The sequence below is a fragment of the Penicillium diatomitis genome, assembly GCF_028827545.1.
Source record: "Penicillium diatomitis strain IBT 30728 chromosome Unknown utg000008l_segment0_segment0, whole genome shotgun sequence".
Classification (NCBI taxonomy): domain Eukaryota; kingdom Fungi; phylum Ascomycota; class Eurotiomycetes; order Eurotiales; family Aspergillaceae; genus Penicillium; species Penicillium diatomitis.
The window spans coordinates 1,409,989-1,428,001 of NW_026623180.1; the positions used below are offsets into that span (position 1 = coordinate 1,409,989).

The 18,013-nt window shown below is 52.0% G+C and overlaps 6 protein-coding genes across 6 annotated transcripts; 4 read left to right on the forward strand and 2 right to left on the reverse strand.

Moving 5' to 3' along the window:
• Positions 1-1,878: 1,878 nt before the first annotated feature.
• On the reverse strand, positions 1,879-2,058 carry N7539_006495 (uncharacterized protein; the record flags this gene model as incomplete). Its single annotated transcript, XM_056936097.1, has 1 exon — positions 1,879-2,058. One exon carries the CDS (start codon positions 2,056-2,058, stop codon positions 1,879-1,881), a length of 180 nt encoding a protein of 59 aa, XP_056789021.1.
• Positions 2,059-2,513: 455 nt separating this feature from the next.
• On the forward strand, positions 2,514-3,705 carry N7539_006496 (CFEM domain-containing protein; the record flags this gene model as incomplete). Its single annotated transcript, XM_056936098.1, has 4 exons — positions 2,514-2,591; positions 2,685-2,862; positions 2,939-3,354; positions 3,418-3,705. The coding sequence occupies 4 exons, from the start codon at positions 2,514-2,516 to the stop codon at positions 3,703-3,705; spliced, it is 960 nt and encodes a 319-aa protein (XP_056789022.1).
• A 1,134-nt stretch (positions 3,706-4,839) lies between these two features.
• On the forward strand, positions 4,840-6,165 carry N7539_006497 (carnitine:acyl carnitine antiporter; the record flags this gene model as incomplete). The annotated part of the gene is made up of 5 exons (XM_056936099.1): positions 4,840-5,091; positions 5,163-5,211; positions 5,285-5,301; positions 5,408-6,021; positions 6,117-6,165. The coding sequence occupies 5 exons, from the start codon at positions 4,840-4,842 to the stop codon at positions 6,163-6,165; spliced, it is 981 nt and encodes a 326-aa protein (XP_056789023.1).
• Positions 6,166-8,061: 1,896 nt separating this feature from the next.
• On the reverse strand, positions 8,062-10,381 carry N7539_006498 (carotenoid oxygenase family protein; the record flags this gene model as incomplete). Its single annotated transcript, XM_056936100.1, has 4 exons — positions 8,062-9,213; positions 9,287-9,923; positions 10,033-10,172; positions 10,247-10,381. The coding sequence occupies 4 exons, from the start codon at positions 10,379-10,381 to the stop codon at positions 8,062-8,064; spliced, it is 2,064 nt and encodes a 687-aa protein (XP_056789024.1).
• A 976-nt stretch (positions 10,382-11,357) lies between these two features.
• N7539_006499 (phytoene desaturase family protein) lies at positions 11,358-13,217 on the forward strand (the record flags this gene model as incomplete). Its single annotated transcript, XM_056936101.1, has 4 exons — positions 11,358-11,391; positions 11,455-11,576; positions 11,653-12,186; positions 12,246-13,217. 4 exons carry the CDS (start codon positions 11,358-11,360, stop codon positions 13,215-13,217), a joined length of 1,662 nt encoding a protein of 553 aa, XP_056789025.1.
• A 1,506-nt stretch (positions 13,218-14,723) lies between these two features.
• N7539_006500 (Bifunctional lycopene cyclase/phytoene synthase) lies at positions 14,724-16,918 on the forward strand (the record flags this gene model as incomplete). The annotated part of the gene is made up of 6 exons (XM_056936102.1): positions 14,724-14,746; positions 14,823-14,922; positions 15,041-15,390; positions 15,475-15,648; positions 15,722-16,015; positions 16,081-16,918. The coding sequence occupies 6 exons, from the start codon at positions 14,724-14,726 to the stop codon at positions 16,916-16,918; spliced, it is 1,779 nt and encodes a 592-aa protein (XP_056789026.1).
• Between the last annotated feature and the right edge of the window lie 1,095 nt (positions 16,919-18,013).

Here is an 18,013-nt window from a genome sequence, read left to right on the forward strand (position 1 = left end):
CAGGTTATATGAGCCACTTTTCTCATCCATGGAGCTCCGGACGCCACACACCCAGATGATGAATCCATGGTCAGACTCCGTTGTCCCACTATGCATGTACAGTGTTGAGTGTATACAGGGAGATCAAAGTGATTCAACGCAGCTCGGTGCGACCGTAGGACACGGTATCACTGGAGCTTGCAGCAGTGCCGGAGGAGAGGAACCGAGGGGAGAAAGTAGTAAGTACTCAAAGTAGCGACCCAGCCACAGACCCAAATCTCGCAGGAATGACGCATGGACGGACATTGGCAATTGACTTTCTGGAGAGCCAAGATTGATTGGACGTGCCTGTTGCCGGACGGTAGGGCAAAGGATGACTGATCAGTAGAGTGATCACAGTATTGACTTTCATCACCATGAGGCTGCTCTTTACAGTCATCCAGTGTCACCTTTGCAGGTCTGTACAGAGCACAGACTACAGTCTGGAGTCTACTATCTACTCGTCTAACTCTAGTACTCTACAAGTCTACCGTACTTTCCCCCACATGGACAAATGATTGGCAAAGCTTGGACAGTCCGTGGTCACACCGTTCTGGACGCTTCGACGTCCTGGCGAAGTCGCGTTGCTGGGGAAAGTGATCGCCAGTGACTCAACGCTTTCGTCACCAGGTTGACCTGATGATCCTCGAAAGAGAGGTCCAACAGTCGACTCATGTCAAAAGAGGGTCAAGAACGCATTCCGATCAATCTTGAAGGGGCGTCCGAGGCCCAGGCACCGAGACTGTGAGTTTTCGTATGGGAGGCCTGTATGATGTACACACTACACAGTATGTACAGTGATACACCCTTCTTCTCGCCGTGGTTCTTTCACCCGGATCGGAGTAGATTCCAAGCTCAATCCGACGCGAAAAACAAAAGGTCCCCGAGTCAACGAAGAGACCAGTTTGGCCGCCTCTCGGCGTTGGGTCTTTTGGCTTCCTGGAGGCTCCACTTGAGTGCTGGCACCCGTCGAATGACCACCCATGAACGCATCAACATCAACCGATCTCCACTCTTGAGAGTTCCAGTTCCACTCGAGCACCAGTGCTCGTCGGGTCAGGATGACCTTCTCTCGTCAAACCCTGATCGATCCCAAAATCCAGGTCCTGGGCCTCTTCCAGGGCCGAAATAACAAAAGAACGGAAGAGAAAAAAAAAAAAAAACCAAAAAAAAAAAAGAAAATCAAACACATCACACAGGGAAAGATCCCTGCGCATATATGACTTCATCATCGTGATGGACCATTGCTGCCTTCCTGTTCTGACCAGAACGAGATAGCTGTTCCGGCCCTGGCTGAATTGCTGCTCTGTCTCTATTCCTTATCGGTCAGGGTGGCTGCAAAGGACCTGTGACGCAGGTCGTGCACAACCAGACAGCACCCCAGTACCACGACAGAGTGCCAAGGTCTGGAGTCCTTGTTGGCCAGCTCGTAATCCGGAGAGGTATGGATAATGGCAGTAGTCTCGGGAGGAACGAGGACATGGCCCTCCAGCCTCCTCTTGGGACGGAATCAGGCTTTCTGGGTCTTCGCTAAGCACCCCAGTCTTTTGTCGTATGCCAGTCTTCTTCGAGAGCGTGAAGCATCGTACATAATCCCCACCCATTCACACCGGATCGCTATTCGCGAATGACAACCGTCGGTGAGCGCCTCATCTCATGGGTCACCGCTGTGTAGTGTGCAGAGTGCTGCTCCACATGGTCGATCAGCGTGGCTGGGGAGAGCTTCCGAGTGTGGAGATTGGATGCGAGCTCACGCTACATCGAGAGCACTGGCGCTGTACCCTCGCACGTACAGGAGAGGTAGTCACAACTCATTACTCGCGTCGGTACTCTTGACTACTTATGAGTAACTAGTATATGCTACTTCATGTTGGAGTAGCCAGCGCAGAGCTCGGTCTTCTCGGTCTTCTCGGTCTTCTCGGTCTTCTCGGTCTTCTCGATCTTCAACCATCTCACAGCTCGGTAGTGGATCCGGAGTGTTGCTTTTTCTTCTTTCTGTTGGCTGCGCCGCCTGTTGTGATCTTCTCGCGATCCCCCCATCGTCATTTGCCTGGACGCGCCCCCACTTGGGCAGATGGAGAAGTGGCTGGAGGTCGGACATAGTCAAAACTTTGCAAATTGGACGGTCTAGGTTGAGCTGTACCAAACTCGAGACAGCAGTGGAGAAGGAGAAAAAAAAAACAAAAATTGAGAGAAAGTGGGACAGCCACCAGCGGATGGGCTACGCGCAGATTGGTTTGTTTGGGTGGTTGTGAGTTGCGACTGTTGTACATACGCGGGAGCCTTCCACAAGTGTATCTTCCTATCGATGCTTCCTGCCTTCTCTAGAAATACTTAATCACGGAGACCAGCTGCCCCCCCATCCCTCCATCTTTCCCTTCTTCTTCTTCTCATTCCCCAAGCATCCACGAGCCTCTTTATCCTTCTCATACATCCCCAATTCTCCTCTATCCTTCATCAAGTTACCTAATCTTCTTCAACCCTCCACCATCACAATGAAGTCTGTCATCGCTTTTGCTCTGTTTGCGGCGACCTCCATGGTCGCCGCTGAGATGTCCAGCCAGGACTGCGCTGTAAGTTGTGTTGCGTCTTGCGCCTTGGGCGAAGAGGCCCAGACCACACTATTCACGTGAGACAACCAAGTGCTGACCAGCTCTCCATGATAGCAAATGTGTATCAACAACATGAACGACAAGGCTAAGGAGCTTGGATGCAACTCCGGTGACAAGACCTGCCTCTGCAACAAACAGGACTATATGTATGGTGTGCGCGACTGCACCTCTGAGGCCTGCCCCCAGTACAACGTCGCCTCGGTGCTCCAGATGGCCCTGTCCTCATGCCCTGGTGAGTTGTCGCATTCACAACCACCCCTGTTCCTCCAAATGATTCAAGACCGTGTCGCTCATGCTTATCTTTACAGCTGGCTCTGGTTTCGGCTACGGTACTGGCGCTACTGGCTCTTCCGCCTCAAGCTCGGCCACTTCCACTGGCTCCGGCAGCGAATCTACTGGCACCGGTTCCTCCGCCTCAAGCTCGGCCACTTCCACTGGCTCCGGCAGCGGATCTACTGGCACCGGTTCCTCCAGCACTCAGTCGGGTGACCAGACCTCCACTGGCATGAGCACTGGTGTTAGTGTCTCATCCACCGTCATCGTGACCTCCCACAGCGTGACTGCTACCTTGATCGAGACCACCACCGGCACTCTCGTCAAGACTCTGACCGACGCGTCTGGAAGCGTGACTGGTACCACTACTGAGACCTTCACCGGCACCGTCACCGGCACTGCCACCGGCGTCGCTACCAACACCTTGACCCAGTCCCAGACCTTGACGCCTGTAAGTGCTCTGTGCCCTGAACTCATCTCCCATCTTGACTCCTGGCACTAACTCGTTCAATAGTCCTCCGGTACTACCCTCACCACCCAGACCATGACTTCCGTCACCACTGGCACCATGGTCACCACCTCTGTCAGCACCATCGGTGGCGGCTCCTCCAGCTCTGGCTCGGGGTCCAGCACCAGCTCGTCCGGCTCGGGCTCTGGCAACGGTGCGCAGGGCACTAGCTCTGGCTCTGGTTCCAACGCTGCTGCCACCAGCACCACCAGCTCTGGTGCTGCTTACCCTATGGCCACCGTGGGCTCTGGTGCCATGGGTGCTCTGGGTCTGGCTGCTATGCTCATCCTGTAGATGGATGCGGTGCCTTGTTGATCTCTCCTTCCCCCCCCCCCCCCCCCCCCTCTTTAATGAGAAGCGAATCTGGAGGAATACCCCATTTGTAGTTGGTTTTTCTTTTCATGCCCTGCTGTGGTTTGGTTTATGGACCTGCCCTCATCACGAACGCTCATTTTTACGAAGAACACTGTAATGTCGACGACCCGAAGAAACATCTAATGAAGTCATGCTCCGCCAACGGCACGTGCCAGGGGCTTTTTTAGAAACATGTGACGAGCGGCCATGTGCCCACCTGCCACCCTCGAATTTGGTTTCCACGTAAGGCTGTAGGGTTTGGTACTTGATTCGTAGCCATGGTGTACGCCAAAGGCTTTGCAATTCAATCACTTGTCCAGCATAACATCGTTCAAGTGGAAGCAGATCCGGACTCATGCTTCCGTGTCTCCATGGGAAAATGGTTGCGCCCGCGCACTTTTCCCGTTCACCCGGGCTCGGCGGTCTCCGCACGGACAGAGAGAGCAGAAATGTGCTTGCGAAACAAATCGACGACGGATGTGGTGACTTTTCCTTTCAAAGTCGAGGATTCTTCAAAAGGCACAGAATGAACGATGTCGGCCTCAGGCTCGTTCTTCCTGATCAGAGGCCTGCATTTCAGGATCTCCGTGTGAACAAGTAGGTAGCTGCGAGATGTATGGGGAAACGGAACCGTCGAGCGGTCATCGCCGGAGGGCCAGATTCTCCGGTCTCCGAGCCTCGGCTCATGTGCAGTTGTCCGGGGGGAAATCTGCCCCAGAGTGGGCGCAAGCGCCGCCGTTCGGCTTCGGTCCGCATTACGCAGGCCGGCCAAAGCTCTTCGTCTCTTAGTAAGTTTGCGACCCGAGCCATCTTTTTTTTTGGTGGTTGCATCTCGTTTTGACGTCTTCTCTCGTTTTCTTCTTTCACTCTGCCAGCGGCTTCATTGTCTTGCAATCGTCAATCAGGTGTCCCTTTGCGTTGTACCAGTGACCTCGTCCGTGACCAGCTCCTAGCTCCTGTCTTCCTTCTTCGCGGCCCTTTCCCACCCCGCCTCTTCCTTTTGTACTTCTCTCTGTCTCCTCCTCCTCCTCCTCCTCCCCCTCCCAACTGCTCTCCTCACCCAGCCAGCACAAAATGTCTACCTCCTCAACCGCTCCCGAAGAGATCAAAGATGAGGTCAAGAAGGTCCTCGATGCCAAGCCCGTGAACCAGACCATTCAGCAGATCCGCTCTCTCGCCGCCGGCGCTGCGGGAGGCCTCTGCGCGGTCGTGGTGGGACACCCATTTGATCTGGTCAAGGTCCGTCTGCAGACCGCCGAGAAGGGTGTCTATTCAGGTGCTATGGATGTCGTTCGGAGGACGATTGCCCGTGAAGGTCTGGCTCGTGTAGGTTTTCTCTTTCTGGACTGTTATTGGAGCTTTTCATCAGACTGACCGAGTGCGAAATGTGCTTGTAGGGTCTGTATGCGGGTGTATCTGCCCCCCTCGTGGGTGTGACTCCGATGTGTAAGTGGCCTTTGGGGGAGATCGAGAGGAAAATGACGGAGAAAGCTAATTTTCTTTTGCTTTTTTGTCACAGTCGCCGTGAGCTTCTGGGTATGTAGCCCACTTTTTGTCGCGGGGCGACCTTTGCAAATCCGCCCTTGATCGACGTGGCTGTGATGGTATTCATTCAATTCTCTAACTCGATCAACACCTGCAGGGTTACGATGTCGGCAAAAGTCTCGTTGAAAAGACCACAACCGTGCCGGTTGTCAACGGTACCCCCCAATACTCCATTGCTCAGATCTCCGCGGCCGGCTTCTTCTCCGCCGTTCCCATGACCTTGATCACCGCACCCTTTGAGCGGGTCAAGGTTCTTCTCCAGATTCAGGGCCAGAACCCGCCCCCGCCGGGCCAGAAGCCCAAGTACTCTGGTGGTCTCGATGTGGTCCGTCAGTTGTACAAGGAGGGTGGTGTTCGCAGTGTCTTTCGGGGAAGTGCCATGACGCTAGCTCGTGACGGTCCCGGATCGGCTGCGTACTTTGCTGCGTATGAGTACATCAAGCGCTCCTTGACTCCCAAGGATGCTGAAGGCAATGTCACCGGTGAGCTCTCTCTCACGGCCGTGGTGGCTGCAGGTGGCGCCGCCGGTATTGCCATGTGGATCCCCGTCTTCCCCGTCGATACCATCAAGTCCCGTCTGCAGAGTGCACCGGGTAAGCCCACCATCGGGGGAATTGTTCGCACGATATACGCCAACGGTGGTCTCAAGGCCTTCTTCCCTGGATTCGGACCCGCCTTGGCCCGTGCCGTTCCTGCTAATGCCGCAACCTTGTAAGTTGGTTCCGTTAAGAACTCCTTCTACCAGTCCATGTTTGAGGGAACTCCCCACTTGAATGCCAAGTACTGACTTTTTGTTTCACCTACAGCCTGGGCGTTGAACTCGCACACAAGGCTATGAAGTCGATGTTTGACTGAAGCCCTCCGCCGACTGTTTTTTTTTTTTTCCTCCTTTTCAGTGAATAGAATGTCCAGCGTATATATTCCTTGATCACCAGTTGCGACCGTTGATACCGCATTAGCCTTCATATATTTGGATGATGGACATTTCATGTGTTTTCCCACCCTTAGCGTACTTGGTCCGTGGTTACAGTCTCATCGATGTCCTGATCCATGGATGCGCATCATGCTTTTCTTCCCTATTTATCCTTCAGATTACACCAACTTGTTCAACCATAGACTTGATGTACAACTGTACACTATTCATCCGACGATTCCATGGTTTCCTGAGCGGTACTTGTAACTCCTATGATCAGCGTTCCACGTTTGATTCCGCTTTTTTAAAAACCAAGAACAGCAACGGCCGGCTGAAGACTCCGAGCCCTAGACCCCAAGGTAAATTAGTTGGACATGTAAAAGCCTAGAATGAACCCGCCCAACCCCTTACGATCCGTGCGATCAGATCAGCACTTGCAAATGACTTGCTCGGAAACAGGCGAAAGAATGTTGAGACTCCAGCCACCGAGCTCATGACGTCCATGTGACTCTTTGGGTAGATGTCCTAATCCCAACTCCAGACTGTCCAGATAATCAACCATTCTCGCACATCTGAATCTGATACCCAGTTGAGGTAGTCACACTAACCACAGCCAGGCTGCTGCCATTGAACTCGATAACGAGCCTTGATCACCTGTATACTCGCAGGCCGTCACACGTCTCTTTGGTATTGCGACACTTCGACTGTCAAAGCGCGATTGAACAAGCAATAAGCGACTCTGTCCCGTCCCCTTGAGTTGCCGAGTAGGTATGGACGTGACGGGCAAGTCTTTTGTCATCGGGAGAGGCGCTTGCTCTGAGTGTCCGGCGATTGGATCGAGTTATCCCGGCGTTGCGGCCATCCGGGATGATATTGAACCCCCTCTAGCTGTGCAGTGAGCAATTCGTTCACTGCCGGTGAAATCGTGGAGGGTTTGTGGCTTTTGTGCTCGTTGGATGCAACCACGCTGATAAACGGCCTGGACAGGTATCTGGATACAGGGGCTAGTGGTTACAGTGTCTTTGGGGGCCCCCCTGTCAAATGTCAACCAGGCGCAAGATCATGTTGATTTGATTTAATATTTTTTTTTCCGAATTCCTCAATTATCATAACATGGGACCGCTCATCTCCGACGGTTCCCAGTCCACTTAGCTCTCATATAATCCGGGATGAGAAGTAATTGTCAACTCGTAATCCGAGCAGTATGGCATTGAGGCCCAACTCCACCATGACCAGGTCGGAATCGCAAGTCAGGTCGGTATATACATGATTCTGTTCCTCTTCTGGAACCCTGGTTTGGCCCCTTGGTTCCGCGATATCTCACGAGGTCCACTGGGGGACAGCCTAGCTTGGGCCAGTCATGGGATCTGTTCCTGTGGCCGCTGGGTTGATCATGGGTATTTTTGCTGTGCTAATGGGACGATCACTCTGAGTCTGGGATGTTTCGAGAACTGCTATCAGGGGGAGTGGAGATATCTGAACTTCAGCCCCCAACGGTAGAATAGTCGAAGCGCGTTCCAGTGACCAAGATGTGGAGGAGAATTCGTCGCCAACTGTCACGATGGGGGTGGAACTGAGCTTTTCGAAGACTCTGAGTTGAAATAATCTCACGATATCGGGGTGCTTAACCAAGTCCCAAGTCTCAGATCTGAATCCCATTTTAAGACAGTATGTAGCGAGGATTAAGCCCAAAGAAAATAGGGTATATACAAGTCCTCGAGCCACATCTGGATCAGAAATCATTGATCGGAAATCAGACAGCCCCGTTGACAGCTTGCTTCCGTAGCCATGCAATATCACCGGGTATATTAACCAGACTTCTCTCCGCATGTCTGCGATCACTCTGTCATCTCCGTGCGCACCCGCGCATAAGGCCTCTGCGCTTCTATTTGCTCCTGACTAAACCAGTGACCATGAAATCCATATGGCACTCGCTGAGGGAGGGTCACCTTCCCCACTACGCTGGTCATGTCCCGCGCGTCGATAATCCACAGTTCACTCTTTGAGTTTTCATCGGCTTGCCCATTCGCATCCAGTTGAGACTCGTCGAACATCAAGGTCAGAAGGTACCCATCGTCCTCGGACCGTGCGTCGTTGCGCGGGACAAACTGCGGTTCTTGCGCGTACCAACCCACTGGAGCTTGGAAGATTTGAATCGGATCTTCTGCGTCTTGGCTCGATAGCACTTCTTCCATGCTTCGGGTGTCGACGCAGCCCTCGATCGGCCGAGGGCTTTCTTTCACCCCCCGCTTGATCAAGGTGTGAATGTCGACTTTGACCAAACAGTCCACTTTCATCGGCTCGCCTGTCTTAGCGCCGAAAATCGCGTCGCGCGAGGAGCAGCCGTAAACGAAACGGGCACCTTTACCTTGGACAGCGGCTGAGATGACGGGCATTTCGATCGGAATTGTGGACAGCGCCCATTGGTGCGTTATGACATTTTGATGTTGATCTGAGAGTAAGAACCGATAGTAATAAAGCTTGCTGTCGCTCAGCTCGGCATTGGTGGGTTCGATGGCACCCATTGAGTGCAACATGTTGCCGTTGGTGTATCGACAGACGACCATACTCACGGCCTGAATGTTCGAATTATGCGAATTCGATGAGCTGACTGCGGGCTCATCCCACGTGGTTGCGGTGTGGAAAATATAGCAGGGGTCCGTCTGGAACCAGCGAACCTGTTCCGGGTGCCGGCGCGGAAAGATGCCGAAGCGCGATGGCGAGTCTCGGTCATAGTGGATAATTGGTCGTCCTCGCAACATGTTCATCGGATCGAGCGTAACTGGGAGATCCAAAATCACGGTATGATGCTGTGAGACTCCAAAGTCATGCATCAATTTCGGGATGGACACTCCTGGAACTGGCGCATAGAGTACGGAAGACCGAGTTTGACTCGCATCGGATCTGGGGATAAGGGTGTACCAGACAAATGGTGGCAGAAAGGAGGCTTGGAAGGAGATGAGGTCTCCTGTAGCTGGATCCACGTGAGGCTTCGACATGGAACAGTCAGTATCCATATCTTCTCGATATGCGCCAGAGAACTTGCAAAGCGGCGTGACCTACATGCGCAGTCGTCCAATCTCTCAAAAAACCCAGTGGCCCGTTACAGCCAAAAGCGTCCTGCTCCACTGCGTAGGACTTCTTCTCGTTGACTGCCGAGTGTCCATTGAACCAACCGATTGTATCCAGTCCTGGCAGTTGAACCCTCATGGGCGGGCCGGTCTGACACGTCGCCAACGCTCGCTTGTCATGATAGAGAATGGCCGTGTTCGCCACACTGACCTTCCGGACAGGGTGCGCATCAGGACTGATAAACGACCAAGCTATCAGTGCCAGAAAACGACACAGCCTGAAGAACGTTGAAATCGTGGACCTTAGCGGATGCGCCAAGGTGGCGATACTGGGCAAGATTGGAGCCCTGAGATATGGCATTGACTTTGCGCCGAGGTATAGATCGGTTAAGATGTATCGATTCACGAAGCAAGGATCAACTTTCTTGGTCTGATTTGTCGTCCGAAACCAGATGCCACTCAGCATCCCATCGCCGTCAAACATATGTACATCTTCCAGAGGTTGGTTTCCAAAGCTGGGATTTCCGCCATTTCGTACGTACTGGCCGCCATGAAGCTCCACTGGGAGGATACCGGAATATGAGCATGCTGTGAGACGGAATTGTCGATGGACGGGCGCAAAGTTTCCACTAAGGCATCTAGTCGAGATATGCGTTAGACTGCCTCAAATGTACTTCAACCTATTGAACACCCCATCCGAAGAAAAAGAGCATATGATGGCTTACCTGTGTCTGTTACTTGTGAAGGTCTTGCGTGCCTCTGTCATGATCGGCGCTCACTTTCTCTGTATGCCCTTGTTTTGCACGCAACCATATTTGCGCGGGAAAGTCAACAAGTGCGGTTGTGTGTATCAACCAGACGTCCTCGAGTGCCTTGCTCTAAGATTCAAATCATCCGATGGTCACGGTACCTTTGCAAGGAACAGGCAACGGGGACGGGCTTTGAAACATACCGAGAGTTCAGCATCTCCGGCGGGCGGACGAGCTGAACGAGATGTGGGACGCGACGTGACGTCACGGATCGGAATAGCTGCGGGGTCTAGACTTGAGATAAGCTGCAGTGGATGGTGTGCCTTGCTGAGCTCCATAAAAGGGTGGATCGATCGAAAGCTGTATTGTATTGAGTGTTTAGAGTTTAGTGTATTCCGGTACGATCTATCCACGCGTATCATCAACTTACGGTATGTCTATATCTTTGGTATGTGAAATACAGGTAGCTGTACTATAACTACTGTTACTACTGTAGCTCTGGAAGTGGTTCAAGCAAGAGATGGAATCCACGTGCCAAAGCACCTGTCAGTAATAGAACAAGCGCTTCGGCCATTGACCGAGAGCATCTTGCGAGGTGCCTCTGCTTTTCTACGCGCCAGAGACCTCAACGATTATTACAGTAGTTGAATAGCTTGTTGACGGATTGTGTCATTTGACTGGCGGGTTTTGAAGATTGGCAGTTCAAGATCCGACCCAGTAACGCACTCACCATCAGATAAGACGCTCGGCAACGTCGGCCGATAAAAAAAAATCAGATGAGCTGTAATTGTACGACCGGGCGGAATGAGTCGGAGCGACTTTCACTCACAAGTGCCGGTCCTGTCTTTAGAGAGAAACTAGAAAGTAAACTAACTCTATACGGCCACAGCCAAGGCCAAACAATGCTACAGCACTCTACTAGGCGTCGCGCAGTAGTAAGCTTACTTACAGGGGGAGCTGGACGAGAACACCAAAGCCCGCCGTTTGCGGGAATTGACCACCAGCCCCATCTGTACACTTCAACAGTATCTCCTGGGCGTGCCCAGATCGGGACGTTTGGTATGGAAACAACAGCTCGGTGATACGGTGACGACCGTTTGACCGTACTACCCGGTATCTCCGAACCGTGTGCCTTCACGGGTATTAATCTATTTTTGTTTTTTATGAATGATCACAGCGGTCCATTAACTAGATGGCCAGTCTCTTGATCGGGGAAAACATGTTCGATTTTCGCCTGCAGATACGACGTAGAAGATTCTTTTCAGGCTCACTCATATCGGCACATCCATTTAGAGGTGAACTGCATCAGTTGCGATGGAGCCGACGAGAAAGAAGGTAGTTGTCATCGGTAAGTGAGACAGCCCATGTTTGTCAAATGCGAATTGGCATGCTGAGACAAGCCCTCGCTCAGGAGCTGGAGTCGGTGGAATTGCAACCGCGGCCAGGCTGGCACAGTGTGGACTGGATGTCTCCGTTTACGAAAAGAATGATTTTGTGGGAGGGAAATGCAGTAGCATCGTCGAAGATGGTCATGTAAGTCAACAAAGAGCTGTTGGTCGGCGGAAAGTACAGGAAGAGGAGATATGCGCGACTAACGTTCAAGTTGCAGCGCTTCGATCGAGGCCCGTCTCTCCTGCTTATGACCGAGGTCTTTGAGGAAACATATCGACATCTGGGAACTTCCATGTCCTCGGAAGGCGTTGAGCTGCTCAAGTGTGACCCAAACTGCAACTTCTACTTTCCCGACGGACAATGTTTGACGACTTCCACCGATCTTGCTCGAATGAAGCGCCAGTTAGAGAAGGTGGATAGTCGGAATGGATTCCAAAGTTTCCTCTCTTTCCTCGCGGAATCCCACCATCACTATCAACAAAGCATCCCTCATGTGCTCAACAAGGACTTTGCCAATTACTTCGCGCTCCTACGACCCGGCTTTTTGCGCTACTTGTTCAAACTGCACCCCTTCCATACCGTATGGCAGCGTGTTTCGCACTTCTTCCAGCCTCATCAGCTGCGTCAAGTATTCAGTCTTGCGAGCATGTACCTAGGCATGTCACCATTTGACACGCCTGGGACATACACGCTTCTACAATACACGGAGCTCACCGCCGGGATCTGGTATCCTCGTGGAGGGTTCAACCGGGTAGGTCGACTTCTCAGATCCCATGATGAAAGGTCACTAATTTATTGATGCTTGAATAGATCGCAAAGACCTTGGCCGACGTGGGTGAAAGACTCGGAGTCAAGTATCATCTCTCGCAGCCCGTCGCCGGCGTGTCAATCTCCTCGGATAAAAAGGCACTCGGAATCAAGTTGGACACCAAACAGCTTGTCGAAGCTGACGCGGTGGTGGTGAACGCGGATCTCCTCTACGCTTACGAAGAACTGCTCCCCTCCCAGAAATCCACGCCGGACGTGACAAGGGAAAAAGACGATGTCTCCTGCAGTGCAATTACATTCTACTGGTCCATGTCGCACCAAATCCACCAGCTCGAGTCTCACAATATGTTCGTGGGACAACCCACTGGAGATCGATTTCCCGATGTGTATTGGAATCGGGACCGGAAATCCATGCCATCATTCTACGTCCATGTGCCATCCCGAACCGATGTCTCCGCGGCCCCAGAGGGGAAAGACACCGTGATGGCTTTGGTGCTGGTGGAAAACATTGACATGTCCGGGTTGGCGCAGCACGACCTGACCAGTCTCATCACCGCGACCCGCGAATACGTACTTTCGTCTATGCAGAGTCGCATCGGAGTTGACCTCCGTGACTTCATCGAACACGAAACACTGCATTCACCCACCACCTGGCATCAAATGTTCAATTCGCACCGCGGCTCGGTGTTCGGACTAAATCACGACTTTTTCAACATTCTCTCGTTCCGGCCCCACACCAAACATGACGTCATTGACGGGGTGTACTTCGTGGGCGCGAGTACACATCCCGGCGCGGGTGTACCGACGTGTCTGTCGGGTGCCAAAATTACCGCTGAAAGGATCTTGCGTGACTTGGACGTTCCGATCGCCTGGGAGAGCGTGGGGACTCGATCGCGGGAAGCAGTAACGGCAGAAGCGAGCAAAGATACGGGGGTGGAACCGTTGCGCGCGGCGTGGAAACAAATCGCGCTTCTGTCAGTGGTATTCGCGATGGTCGCAGTTTGGCGAACGTGATGGCTTGGGCGAACCTGAACCAGGAAGTTGAGCCGTCGAGCTCTGTGTCGATGAATTCGGTGCCTTGTGTGTGAAGATGAGCGCGCTACATACCCAAATCAGTTTTTGCGACAATCAAGCAATTGCTACATCTCCCGCATTTTTACGAACGCGAGTCGAAGAAGTAGACCCGCAATGCGCACCTAACCAGGCACAGACGAGTGCTTTGACTGGGACATTGCGTGAGATGATGAGAAGCCTGGTCGGCCTGGTCGGCCTGGTCGGTCTGATGGTGATGACATTTGTTGGTCAGAATGCAAAAGCCGAGGAGGCACCAGCTTCGCTAGGAGCCAATTCGCGAACGTCAAAGGTCCAGCCGTCTCGCTCACCTCGCGCGAGGGACAGAGTTATCGATTTCCTGGGCCTCTTCCAGCTGGATGGACCGTGTGCGCGGTCCAGGGATCAGCTCGACCGCTAGGCATGCATCGCAAATGTTAAACCTGCTTTGCGCGAGTAGTGGAGTTCAAAGTTCGATCGATCGGTGCAGGGTAAGATTGCCCAGTCGGTATCGTCAATACACACTAAGCTTAAATTGTCACGATCAAAGAAATCCAGGGTTGTCTCCGCATGCCCATGTTACCTGTGTCTTGTTTCTGCTTCAAGCTTTACAGCACCGAATAAGCGTAGGAAATTAGTTTCTTCCCAGGTAGATCAGGGTGAATATACACTCGAATATTTGACCTTGTGAAGGTCACCCTATTGACAGCATTGCTGCCCTCGTGTATGTGAAAATAGAGAGGTCTTGAACTAAGATATCAATTGTAGTGTATTTGCGGAAAGCTACCGAGCAGAGTCGAGTGGACTCCATCTCGGCTTTGGCGGTCCAGTCCAAGCTGCACTACAGGCCTTCCAGGACATAGATCCACGATACTGAATACTCAGTACCGTACATATTCTCACACTCAATCTGCAATACCGATTACCGAGTATCATGACCGAAAGACAAGACTCGAACAGTCACACTGCGCATTCCTGTCCCGGAAGGAACCATAATTACGAGCTTCCAAGGGCGGCCGTCGGAACATCGTCTAAATTGCGCCAATCTGATCGGCTTCCGGAAATGCGAGAGCTCGCCTGTACATTGCATTTTTAATTTTTTCGCTTTTTAATTTCCTTGCGAACAGCTCTAACATCGTATTCTCATTGCTTGGTTTGGGCGAGTGACAGTAATGAATGTCATTAGTCTCCATCCTGTGCTCGAGACTCGCACAGCCCTTCAGTATCCGCATCCCGCAAGAAACCGGACCAGCAAGTTTCGGCCCAGCCTGACGATAAGAAGTCGTAGTCAGCGATTGATTGAGCCTTGGATCCTCTTTTTAGAAGAGACCAAGGCCGGCACGACATCGATCGGATTAGACTATTCTCACGCTCTTAATTCTTATCTCCCTTTGACCTTTCCTTGACTTGGTTATGCAATTTGCACCTCGAGCTCACCGGCGCTACTGAAGAGCTCCTTTTCGTCTCAACATGGGTTATGACTACTGGCTGGTGTTAGTCTTTCCCTCGGCTTAGCTCTTTGGAACCCCCAGTCTGTCATTGACGCTGACCATGCCTCCAATTCTCCAGGCACTTGACGTGGACAATCCCTCCGGCGGCCTTGTTCACGGTTGCATATTGGCCATTTTTCACGCGATTGGAGATTTGGAAGATTGTCATTTTGATTAATGTAAGCCTATGTGCCATGCGATCTGGATTCAACCGATCACACAGTCTCTTTCTACGCGACTTTTTTCTTTTCTGATCGGACCGCGAAAAGTGCGACCCAGGACTAACTTGCAATCCAGGTAGCGGTTTATGCCACGATACCGTGGGATTCTTTTCTAATTCGTAATCGCATCTGGACGTACCCGGCCGATGCTGTGGTCGGATGGACATTGTTCGACATCCCCATTGAAGAATTGTTCTTCTTCGTGATTCAGACCTACTGCACAAGTTTGCTTTACACGATTCTCACCAAACATCTGGTGCTTCCGTCCTTCTTGCTTGACCGCTCAAAACCCGGGGCGAAGAATGTGGGCGCCGCGGCCATCATCGCCGGAATCGGCTTTGGCGCGGTTTGTATTATGATGCAGAGCAATCTGACTTATATGGGACTGATTTTGACGTGGGCCTTGTCGGTGATTTTATTCCAATGGTAAGCTCGGGGGGGAAAAAAAAATCAATATCGATGTCACAGGCATTTGCCTTGATGAATGGGTAACTAATTATTTTCAATTAGGTGTCTGTGCGGGAACTTTTTGCTCTCTTTCCCCAAAAAGCAGATTCTCATGTCTGTGTTGATACCAACCGCGTATCTCTGGATGGTCGATCGTTTGTCGTTGCAGCGGGGGACCTGGGTAATTGAAAAAGGTACCAAGCTGGACATTCAATTTTGGGGGTTCCTAGACATTGAGTAAGTCTTGCCCTGCCAAAAGCTTCCATGGCGCAACTAGTCCAGGATATTGACACTTGGGCCGTTCGAACAGAGAAGCCACTTTCTTCCTGCTGAGCAACGTCATGGTGGTATTTGGCATGGTCACCATGGACCATGCCATTGCATTGGCCCAGTATGATGTGGTCACTTCGGACTCACCCGGAAGATCGCTCCCGTCTCTGGGTCAAATGGCCTATTCCTACATGGCTCAGCAGCGAAAACCTCTTGACGAGGGTTTTTTAGACGGGCTTCGCGCGGCGGTGACGGAGCTGTCTCGCAAAAGCCAGAGTATGTACCTGGGCAGCGCGATGTTCCAAGACGGACTTCGAGTTGATCTGATCTTCTTGTGAGTTGATCCACGAGATTGATGAGATGGCATGTTGGATTTCTAACCTGTCTGCTGGTTTTCAGATATTCGTTCTGCCGAGTCATCGATGACCTGGTGGATGAAGCTCCCAGCCGTGAAAAGGCCCAGGAGAGCATCAAGGAAGCCTCTCAAGTGCTGCACTGGCGATTTTCCGAAAAAAGCCCCAAGAAGCCCTTGTATGATTATCTGCAGGCTGATATGGACCGGAAGCAAGCCCTTCAGGCGTCTCCATTGCTCCACTCTATCGCCTTGTTGCCAGCCTCACGTCTGAGTCTTGGTCCCCTTCTCGAACTGCTTTCGGGCTTTGACATGGACCTGGGATTCTCCTTTGAAAAGCGGGAATTCCCCATCGAGACTGAGGATGATCTTGAGGTCTACGCGCAGCGTGTGGCGGGTACCGTCGCTGCGGGTCTCCTCGAGCTGGTCTTCAGCCACACCGACGTCCAGTACAGCGCAGAGAAGCAAGAGCAAATCATCGATGCCGGCCAACGGATGGGTCAGGCCCTGCAATATGTCAACATTGCACGTGATATCAAGCGTGACGCGGCCATCAAGCGCGTCTACATCCCCACCGCTTGGCTGAAGACGAAAAACCTGACGCCCGTCGATGTGATCACTAACCCGGACAACCCGGCCCTGGCTTCCTTCGAGGATCAGATGCTCCTCAAGGCTGACCAAGCGTATCAAATGAGCGTGAAGGCGATTGATCAGCTTCCCAAAGATGTGCGCGGACCCATCAAGACCACTATTGAAAGCTATATGATGATCGGACAGATGGTGCGCAAAGCACGACGGGAATCGATCAAGATCGAGGGCAAGCTCAAGGTCCCTCTTTGGCGGAGGTTAAAGCTGGCTTGGACGGCCATGTACGTTAATCACTAGACGGATGACTGCCTCTCAGATATCCTTTCCCCACCCTCAAGGTCATGATTTCGAGCGTTTATTTTGGAACGAACCGCCCTTGTCTCATGTCGTGATGTTTGGCTTCCATCCTTGGCCCACGGCCTTTTGCAGCATCGTGTCGAGTAGTGACTCATAATCTCATGTCTACATACGATCAATCAATGAAGAGTATCGTCCCACAACTGCACTGCCTTTCCTATTTTGAAGGATATGTACGACTGCCTAGTGCCTCACTGCGTACAACTGTGTTGTCCATGTACGTACATGCCAGCCCTCTAATAAATATCTTGTCCCTGTTCGCCCCCATCCAGGAATTGACGATAGAGATGACCAATCAAGCCAAGCAAAATAAACAGACCCAATAAGGTATCCATCCCTCCACAGTAGTCAAGACCCTGAGATTTGCATGTGATTCAATCTATTGTAATCGCTTGAATTAAACATTCCTCTGCTCTCCACACCCGTTTTCTCCGAGACCCAGGTGATCGGTTCCCGATCGACGCATAATCGGGCGCACGATCGGAGTCAACAAACTGACATCGAGGCTTCTAACGGAGTTCACGGACGTCGGCCAAGAACAAAAGAAGACAAAAAAAAACAAAAGTCAAGTCGCTTAGTGCTCAGCCATCTCCGATCGGCCTGATTCTGTCCGACTGGAAGTGGCCCGAGCCTGTCAAGTGGGGGGGGACAGGCAGGATCAAGGAACGGAATGACGTGAATCAAGGCATTCGGTTCACTGGCAGTCGAGTCTGACTGCGATCTGCCCCATCATCTCAGTTTTGTCACGGGCGGGTCTCATTCGATTTCACCTCTTGCTCCGTCGGTCGCGGGACAAACGAGGGAGAGGTCGGGGGGAAAAGGTGGATAGAAGGAATATCTTGGGAGGCTCCACGGGCTGTAAGGGCATGGGGGGGGCCCGGGCAAATAGATCGGAAACACACATCTCTCTCATCTTGGTTTCTCATTCAGATTAGTTTTTTTTTTTTTTTTTCACTCCTGCTTCCAAGCTTCTGATACTCTAATACGTACCGAAGCATCTAAAATCTGGTCCAGAACGGGGCCGCAGCTGGTAGC